The sequence below is a fragment of the Micropterus dolomieu genome, linkage group LG11, assembly GCF_021292245.1.
Source record: "Micropterus dolomieu isolate WLL.071019.BEF.003 ecotype Adirondacks linkage group LG11, ASM2129224v1, whole genome shotgun sequence".
Taxonomy (NCBI): domain Eukaryota; kingdom Metazoa; phylum Chordata; class Actinopteri; order Centrarchiformes; family Centrarchidae; genus Micropterus; species Micropterus dolomieu.
In genome coordinates this window covers 10,555,914-10,565,473 of record NC_060160.1, presented here as the reverse complement: position 1 = coordinate 10,565,473, position 9,560 = coordinate 10,555,914, and the positions used below count along the sequence as shown (strand labels likewise).

The following is a 9,560-nucleotide window of genomic DNA, read 5'->3' as shown; positions in this document are numbered from 1 at the left end:
ATAAAACCAGTACAGAGACAAGTCCTTTGTCTGATGCAATGAGGAGGTCATTAGTAATTTTCACCAGTGCTGTCTCTGTGCTATGAGCTCTAAATCCTGACTGAAAATCCTCAAATAAACTACTGCTCTGTAGAAAGTCACACAGCTGTTTAGCAACTGCTTTCTCCAGGACCTTAGAGAGAAATGGAAGGTTAGATATAGGTCTATAGTTGGCTATAACATCTGGATCAAGTTTGATCTTGTTCAGAAGAGGTTTAATTACAGCTACTTTAAAGTACTGTGGTACATAGCCTGTTGATAAAGATAGATTGATCATATCTAGTACAGAAGTGCTGACTAAAGGTAAAACATCTTTAAGCAACCTAGTCGGGATGGGGTCTAAGAGGCAGGTTGATGGTTTAGATGAAGAAATTATTGAAGTTAGTTGGTAAAGATTGAGGGAAGCAAAGCAGTCTAAACATATTACAGCTGTTTCTAAGATTCCTGAGTTTGGAGATAAGTCGGTGCCAGTTGAGGGCAGGTCATAGTAAATTTTGTTTCTGATAGTTAGAATTTTATCATTAAAGAAGCTCATGAAGTTGTAACTACTGAGAGCTATGGGAATACTTGGCTCAATAGAGCTGTGACTCTCTGTCAGCCTGGCTACAGTGCTGAAAAGAAACCTGGGGTTGTTCCTATTAGCATAGGAGTCCTCTGTTACTTTGTGATCTGATAATGAATTTAGAGCTGATGGAATCGCATCCTTAAATTTAGCTACAGCACTATCAGACAGACATCTTGTTGTGACAGCCCCAAGAAGTCTCGGTGTTGGGCCTCCTGTATTGTGTGCTGTCTGTTTCTTCCTGTAGGCAATTAAGGAGATTGGGAGCACCTGGCCAGTGAACCCAACCTATTTAAGACTGCCTGCCCAGACGCCAGTGTTGGTGCTTGCGCCTGCCACACCTCTCCGCCACGCTCGTCTTTTGGTTTTAATAAACTTGTGGTAATCTTTGTTAACCTGAGTTGCATCCTCCTTCTTTGTTGCGGTCCGAGAGCCGGGGTCGTAACATTGTATAGAAGTTTTTGCCCACAGGTGTGTAGTTCAGCAATACAAACTCAAAAGTTATCAAACAGTGGTCAGATAAAGAGGGATTCTGTGGGAACACTATTAAATGTTCAATTTCAATACCGTATACCAAAACAAGATCGAGGGTGTGGTTAAAACAGTGAGTCGGTTCATGAACACTCTGAGAGAAGCCAATGGAATCTAAGTGAGAGATAAACGCAGTACTGAAGCTGTCATTCTCATCGTCCACATGAATATTAAAATCCCCTACAATAATAACTTTGTCCATTTTAAGGACTAAAGTTGACAAAAACTCTGCAAATTCAGATGAGAATTCAGAGTACGGACCAGGTGCTCGGTACACTATAACGAAAAGAATTGGTTGCAGTGATTTCCAACTTGGGTGTGAAAGACTAAGAACAAGGCTTTCAAATGAGTTATAATTTAGTTTAGGTTTGGACCTGATTAGTAGGCTAAAGTCGAAGATAGCTGCAACTCCACCTCCTCGGCCTGTGCCTCGAGGAATGTGAGTATTAATATGCCTGGGAGGGGTGGATTCATTTAGGCTAACATATTCTCAATCACCCAGCCAGGTTTTAGTAAGACAAAATAAATCAATATCATAATCTGATATTAGTTCATTTACTAGTACACCTTTAGAAGAGAGAGAGATCTGATGTTTAAGAGTCCACATTTAATTTTCCTATTTGTTTGCACTTGTGGTTTTAATTTTTATGAGGTTTTTATGCACAGCTCCTCTTCTGTTTACCTTTGACTTAAATAATTTCAATGGTCGGGGGACAGACACCGTCACTATAGGGTTTTCACTAAGTAACTCCTGAAATGGAAGAGCAGAGAAGTGTTAGACTGCGACTCTACGTAGGGTTTTGGGTGGGTAATGGCTGAAATAGAAGGGGAGAGAAGTGTGTTAGACTGCAACTCTGCCTCCTTGTCTCAACTCTGGGTTTTCATGGATTTGGTCCACAAATAAACTTGGTCAGATTTCTAGAAATGAGAGCTACTCCTTCCCAAGTGGGATGGATGCTGTCTCTCTGAATCAGACCAGGTCTTCCCCAGAAAGTCTGCCAATGATCTACAAAGCCCACATTGTTTGCTGGACACCACCTCGACAACCAGCGGCGGAATGACGACATGCAGCTATACATGTCATCAGGGGTCCAGAGAAAACTACGGTGTCTGACATTGTTTTTGCATATGTACACACCGACTCAACATTGATCTTAGTGACCTATGATTGGCGTAACCGGGAGTCATCACCGCCGACGTGAATAACAATCTTATTAACATTATTATTTATGTTTATCCTTAGCCAGCAGTTTCAAATAAGACTTAATGTCGCCCGCTCTGGCCCCAGGGGTGCACTTAACAATGGCCGCTGGCTTCGCTAACTTCACGTTTCTCAAAATGGAGCTGCCAATGATCAGAGTTGGTTTCTCAGCGGGTGTGTCGCTGAGTGGGGAAAATCTACTGTACCCCGTGGGCATGGAATGCTTACGACTATTCCTCCTTCGGACAGTCAGCCGGACTAAAACACTGAGCCTCGCCTCCATGTCTAAAAATAAACTAGACTTATTACACGTACCATTACCGCTAAAGGAGGCAGAGGAGTAAGTGAACATCTGACACACCGAGCAGGAGAAAGTAGGAGAAGGAGAATCCATTGCTAGCTGCTGAGCTAATGTCACTAACAGTTAAGCTAAAGTACTGTAGCGTTAGCTACCAAAACTTTTGAACAACTATGAGATTAAACAGCAGTCACTAAAAGATGGAAATAACTGTGAGTGCTTAGGCAAAATTACTGTAAGTATAAGTGTTTAGCGGACAGTTGGCCGCTGTAATCTAACAAATTTAACTGGTATTTAGCGAGAGCAGCACAACACGGTACCAACACCTAGACAGTCCTAGACATCATATATATATATTTGTATACTGTTCTTTCTAATTCTTTATGCCCCCATGTACATGTTATTCCTCTTTTTGCAATAAAGATTTAAGGAGGGGGAAAAACACATTGATTAGATCAGATTAATCCAACACCACATGAATGCATCAGTCAACGCTCATCGCTCCATTTCAAACCTGATGTGTTTTAAGTTTATTTAAGTTTTATTTTCCACCCAGTCAGTCATCCTTGCAGTCCCGCACTGTGTCAATCAAATGGTCTGAGGGATTACTTCTAGCGGAGCAGTAACATAATGCACAGCAGCGTAAAACTAGGGCAGGAAGATGTTTAAAAAATATTATGAATTTACATTAAATGATGACGTTAGTCTCGTAATATTACGACTTTTTTCTTGACATGTCAGAGAACACAGATATGTATGAGCGATTTTGAATGTGCTAAAAGTTTTGAACATGAGCAGAAACAGAGGAACGTAATTATGCACGTAATACGTGCGTAATTTATAACGCACAATAGAATGAAAATAATTTATCAGAGGTACCACGCGGTCGACAAGTGAACACAGTGGAGCATAGTTGCTAAAGAGATAAATATTATCCTCCGAGACCAAAAGGAGAGTAAATTTTGGACGTGTGTGTGTGTGTGTGTGTGTGTGTGTGTGTGTGTGTATGAGCACCAGACATAACAGCAAACATTTGCTCTATTTATCTTCATTTTATTGGGATGTACTAGTGGCAGAATCTCAGAGATATATATCTCAAATCCTGAGCATATAAACACAAAATTGACTACATGGCTAGATACTATTAGAGCTAAATGAGAAAATGTGTTGTGGGTAAACCAATCATTTGACCTTTGCCTCACTTTTTACCAGGCTGTTGGGTGTGAACAGGGTGGTGATCTATAATACAAGCTGCGGCCCAGAACTTGACCGCCTGTTGCAGAGCTACAGCCAAGAAGGCTTTGTGGAGATGGTTCCTTGGCCCATTGACCAGCATCTGAATCCATCTTCTGGCTGGCGCTTCTCAAAGAGTGGTGGGGATGTGCACTACTTTGGCCAGCTGACCACGCTTAATGAATGCATTTACAGATCCATGGACCGGTCCCGCTACGTCATGCTGAACGACATAGATGAGATTATAATGCCATACCAACACAATGACCTGATGTCTTTGATGAACTCGCTCCAACAGCAGCAGCCAAATGTAGGGTATTTTTGGTGTGCATTTGAGAAAGACAGATATTACATCAATATTCAAACTTTAGGACCATAATTGATATTCATATTTATATTCACTTTCCATTTTTCATTCTGTAGACAGGGGTGTTCAAGATTGAGAACCATATCTTCCCCAAGATTCATTTTGAGCCAAGTGGGAGGTTTCACCTTCCTCAGTGGAACGGGGTGCCAGGAATTAATATTCTGGAGCACGTCTACAGGGAGGACCCCAACAAAAGTATACACCACCCATACAAGATGATAGTTCAGCCAAGGTAAGCTGAATTTGTCTGACTAAAAGTTAATCACTCCGGAACCACACTGGGCAATGATTAAATTTTTTTATCGTGATTAATCGCAAGAAAATCATGCGATTAATTGCGATGTTACGCGCAAAATTGAATAATGATTTCTAAAGTATGGCGCTGTGATGGACTGGCGACCTGTCCAGGGTGTACCCCGCCTTTCGCCCAATGTCAGCTGGGTTTGGCTCCAGCCCCTCTGCAGGATAAGTGATTGACGATGGATGGATGGATGGATGGATGGAATTCTAAAGTAGTGTATTGCACACTTGAACTAACTTGAATTAAATGTACTGCTATATACACAAAAGTGCAATAACATGTGGTTTGCAAACACTTTAAACAAATAAGGTGCTTTTTACTAGCAGTATTCCCTTTACACAGTAGCAATAAAATATTTCTTGTAAATCTCAACTTAAACATAAATGTAATCATATCAAATATTAAACCAAAGCTATTTGCCACAGCCAGGGAATTACCTTTTATCTAGCTTGTTAAAACAAGTTACCACCAACAGTCTATGTTCAGTAGCAAGTGTCCCTGTTACAGCGAGGTGAAGTGGTCGAGCACAAGGTGTAGCGACAAGCGGGTGCGTTCCCGTGAAATTGCCGTGGTCGTGTTCGCCTCACGCACATGCCCCGCCTGCTGCCGAAGTTGAATTGTCTTCAACTTTTTGTAAGCGACACGCACCACAAGTCATTGGAAGAGAGACTGATCCTCGCTGTTTGTAAGTTTCCAGAATCTAAACAGTTATCAGGACATCAACAGGAGGGAATTCACATGGCAGAGCATCCGCGCAAAACTAAATGCAGGCCTATCAGGTAAAGTTAGCCTATGTATAATTTCAATTTAAGTTAAAGGCTACGGCTGTGTAGAGCACAGAAGCCGTTGCCATGGTTACTATTGTGGTGTCCGAACAATAATGCTGCGATGATGTGTTGAAAAGAAACCCCGCTTGACACTGTTCTTGATCATAAAAGTTTATTAAATCAAAGAGTTAAGCATCAATTACAAGCTCTGCAGCAGCTTGGAGAGTGACCCGGCCCGATGGCCACTCTGTCTCTCTGTACATCAAACATAGCTTATATAGGATATGTTTAGGTACCTGTTAGGTACCATAGAAGGTTTTGAGTCTGCAAAGTAAAAGGTCAAACCCATAGAAGGGTACAGTACTATCTTGAGGTAACAAAATGCATAAGTATTGGATACTACACTATCCATAGAGTGCCTGCCGTTCACTCGCGGAGCGCTGTCTCCCTTTCTGTTCACCTGAGAGAACCTGCCAAAGCCTCTCTCTGCTGCTTGTTTGGGAGGGTTATTTGCAGGCTGATCAATATCCCACCTGTCCTGTGACCCATTGTTTGACTGTATGCCTATGTGTATTCAGAGCCAGTGAGCAACGGACTTTCAAAATAATAATTTAAAAAAACTGTGTCAACGTGCGATAAAATAAATGTCGGCGTCAATTAATTAATGCGTTAACGCGCCCAGCCTTTATTATATCTACTATATAACATTTGGCTGTCTTTGTAAAATATCCATCCATTCATCCATGTCAACTGCCTATCCTGTGTACAGGGTCGCGGGGGGCCTGGAGCCAATCCCAGCTGACATCGGGCGCAAGGCAGGGTACACCCTGGACAGGTCGCCAGTCCATTGTAGAACACTGTATTATATAACAATATATATATATTATACATTAAAATATATTATTTAATGTGAACAAAACACGCCCGCTGCCCCCAAAGGCCAGAATGAAAATCACAAGCAGCTTTGCCACTATTTGCCTAACCAAACACTGAACTAAGCTAACCCCTAGTCCTAATAAGGTTTAGGTGGAAGGTGCGCCTTATTTACGCAACAAAATCCAATGAACTAAAGAAGCAACCAGCTTATTGGCAACCCCAACAGAAACCATGGACGTGCCCTGAGACAACCACTACTCACCAGTTTCACTCTACACTACAAAAACAACAAAATCAACAAACCTCAAAGGAGTAATGCTGCTATTAGTTAAAACTTGTAAACCAGGGTTATAATACTTGGACATAATAAGACTTACACACAAAAAGAAAGCTACAAAAACCACTGATGCCTCTCCACCACCAGGTGCACTGATTAAGTGGCCTTATTGTTACTAAAAGGAAATCCAATAAATAATTATTCCTCTAGGGCATCTTTTTTTTTTAAAACTGACGACAAACACAATAGATTGACAAATCACTACTTGTTTGGACAAGCCTCTATTTTGTGTTGACTGTCTTGGCAAATGAAGGTAGAGAAATTTTCACTGAATTCATTTATGTCTCTGTGCATCACAGGATGGTGGAGCAGACTTCAGTGCATGAAGTGCTCAAGGCTTTCGGACAACAGTACAAGGTTCCACTAGACGTTTGTCGGATCATTCATGTCCGCGTGGCTCTGCAGGGGGGGTTAACACTGGAGCAGCTCAATGTGGACAAACGACTGTGGGACTTCAGCAATCAACTGATTCCCAATGTGGACAGAGAACTGAAGAGGGCGGGGCTGTTAAGCTCAGAGGGGCAGAGCTGATGGACAAACAGTCCAAAGAGACAGTCCAACTATGGATGTACACCCTCGCCAGTGGGGACATTTAATAACATCCTGGTTAAATCTGGGCATGGGATCTGTATGGTGGCACGTAGGTTTCAGGCCTAATACAAAAGCCACAACACGAATACAAATGCCACAACACAGTTACAAAAGCAGCCACAACACCAACAAAAAAAGCCACAACACGAACAAAAAAAGCCACAACACAAATACAAAAGGCCACAACGGAAGTTGACAACGAAAGAGACGCTTAGTAACAGTGGATTACTCTCTGCAGAACACAGCTACACAGTAGGACAGTGGCAGTGTAGCCGTTCCACATTCAGGAGGTTTGGGTTCGAATTGTGGAAAGAATGTTCTTCTTCAGTTGACTTTTTCCCGCATAATAGTGTCTGCCAAATTAGTAAATCTAGGCTTACGTGGAAGAAGAACTTCTTACCCATTTGATAAATAAGTAATACTTTGTTCTGGTCAAATAATATACAGCGGGATATTTGTGTGAATTAAACAGCTGTCTGTGCAGATTAGCATCCAAAATAGACTCAAAATGTGCTAAACAAAAAGCAAGGAGTCTCAGGTTACCATGGAGATGACTTTATACTTATACAAAGGGGTGCGGAGGGTGCTGCAGCACCCCCTATTCATAGTTTTCACGTGACGTCACATTCCATGAAAAACGCTCCCTTGGAGGGCAAAAAAGACGTTATTTTCCACTGCCAGGAAGCAAGTGATACTGCACTGAGCACTGTTACTATGAGTTTTTTACTTTTGCATTGCCAAAATGCTGGATGGTAGTTGTAATTTCTGATGCACAAAGAGACAAGCCTGAGCTATGTTAGATGAGGGATTCCCCACAAGATAAATGTAAACATTACCGCAGTCGAGCGGCGGCAGGGACCTGCCGCTTTTTAACGACAGAAAAATGGCAGCGGGTGCTGTAACATGGATCGGAAGTGCCCAACACTTGCATGTTCTTTCTACAATTTGAACCCGGACCTCCTGAATGTGGAACAGCTACACTGCTGCTGTCCTACTGTGTAGCTGTGTTCTGTGGAGAGTAATCCACTGTTACTAAGCGTCTCTTTCGTTGTCAACTTCCGTTGTGGTTCACTTCCGTTGTGGCCTTTTGTATTTGTGTTGTGGCGTTTGTAATCGTGTTGTGGCATTTGTATTTCCATTGTGGTTTTTGAATTTGTGTTGTGGCTTTTTTGTCCGTGTTGTGGCTTTTGTATTTGTGTTGAGGCTTTTTTGTCCGTGTTGTGGCTTTTGTATTTGTGTTGTGGCTTTTGTGTTCGTGTTGTGGCTTTTGTGTTCGTGTTGTGGCTTTTGTATTAGGCCTGAAACCTACGGGCCACCGTAGATCTGAGTGGTGGTTTTGGTTGTAATTTTTTTTCTGCTGTCTTCTACACTGATTTTAAATGCTGCTCAATATATGAAGAATGTTAAACTTTTGAAGAACTTTAGATTCACTGCGTGCTATGAGCGTGACTAACTGGTCATAACCAATTGCACCACCCCTCCAACTGAATCTTTAAAAAGCTGTTGTTTTGAATATTGTCAATATTATATTATGAATGTTAAAATAATTTAATAATGATGTTGAAATAATTTTGAGTCTGGACCAAAATGGTGGACCGACTTACTGACACTGTCATCCCCTGAGCCATGCCGCATGCTCGGCTTAAAAAACCCTAATCAATACTTGATATACTGGAAAACATTGTAAAAACCTTTTACAGTAGCTTGCCGCTGACCTTTGGCAGGTCAGGGGCAAGCTATTCTTCTTCATTTGAAGGGCCTGAAAGTTGTTGTGCAATTATGTGCCACTATGTGTAGAATTTTTGTGTAATTGAAGTTTCCTTAATTATTCTGATAGCATGATGGGTTTTTGTTTTTGAAAATTAGTGGGGTTTATGTGTTGTTTTACCTCCATTCAACTCAGAAGATTCTTTTTTTGCAGCAATTACTTTTGTTTGTGTTTTGTGTGTTCATTTGTTTATTTTTCTATTTATTAGCGAAATCCATTCTCTGCATTTAACCCATCCCTCAAGGGGGCAGTGGACAGCAAACCCATGACAACATGCAAACTCTACACAAAAAGGTTGGGAAGATAGGGGTTTCAACCCAAGACCTTCTTGCTGTGAGGCCACAGTGCTATCCTATCTGAACTTTTAGAAATGAGTAAAATGATCTGTACTGTAGAGATCGTTACCTTTACTGAACTCTGCAGCACTTCACAGTGAAATTAAAAATACAATTTCCTATTTCTAATCTCCTGTTGTCGTATTATTATATTATATAATCCTCATCAAATCAGTATTTGGTGTGACCATCCTTTGCCTTCAAAATAGCATACATTTTTCCAGGTACACTACCACACAGGTTTGGAAGGAATCAGCAGGTAGGTTGGACCAAACATTTTGGAGAAATATCCACAGTTCTTCAGAAGGGAAGTAAACATGATGTGGTCTTTCATCTGCTGCAGTAAGTTTCATT

At 41.4% G+C, this 9,560-nt stretch overlaps 1 protein-coding gene across 1 annotated transcript; it reads left to right on the top strand.

Moving 5' to 3' along the window:
* The first annotated feature begins 3,827 nt into the window (after window positions 1-3,827).
* Window positions 3,828-9,330, top strand: LOC123979634. The gene is made up of 3 exons (XM_046063652.1): window positions 3,828-4,174; window positions 4,288-4,463; window positions 6,812-9,330. The coding sequence occupies exons 1-3, from the start codon at window positions 3,941-3,943 to the stop codon at window positions 7,041-7,043; spliced, it is 642 nt and encodes a 213-aa protein (XP_045919608.1). The 5' UTR covers window positions 3,828-3,940; the 3' UTR covers window positions 7,044-9,330.
* Window positions 9,331-9,560: the final 230 nt, after the last annotated feature.

Bases quoted from the DNA above. Each gene is read 5' to 3' on its own strand.
- LOC123979634 (XM_046063652.1), top strand. From the start codon at position 3,941: ATGGTTCCTTGGCCCATTGACCAGCATCTGAATCCATCTTCTGGCTGG. The intron at 4,175-4,287 runs GTAGGGTATTTT...TTCATTCTGTAG, and splicing joins TCCAACAGCAGCAGCCAAAT to ACAGGGGTGTTCAAGATTGA. The intron at 4,464-6,811 runs GTAAGCTGAATT...TGTGCATCACAG, and splicing joins AAGATGATAGTTCAGCCAAG to GATGGTGGAGCAGACTTCAG.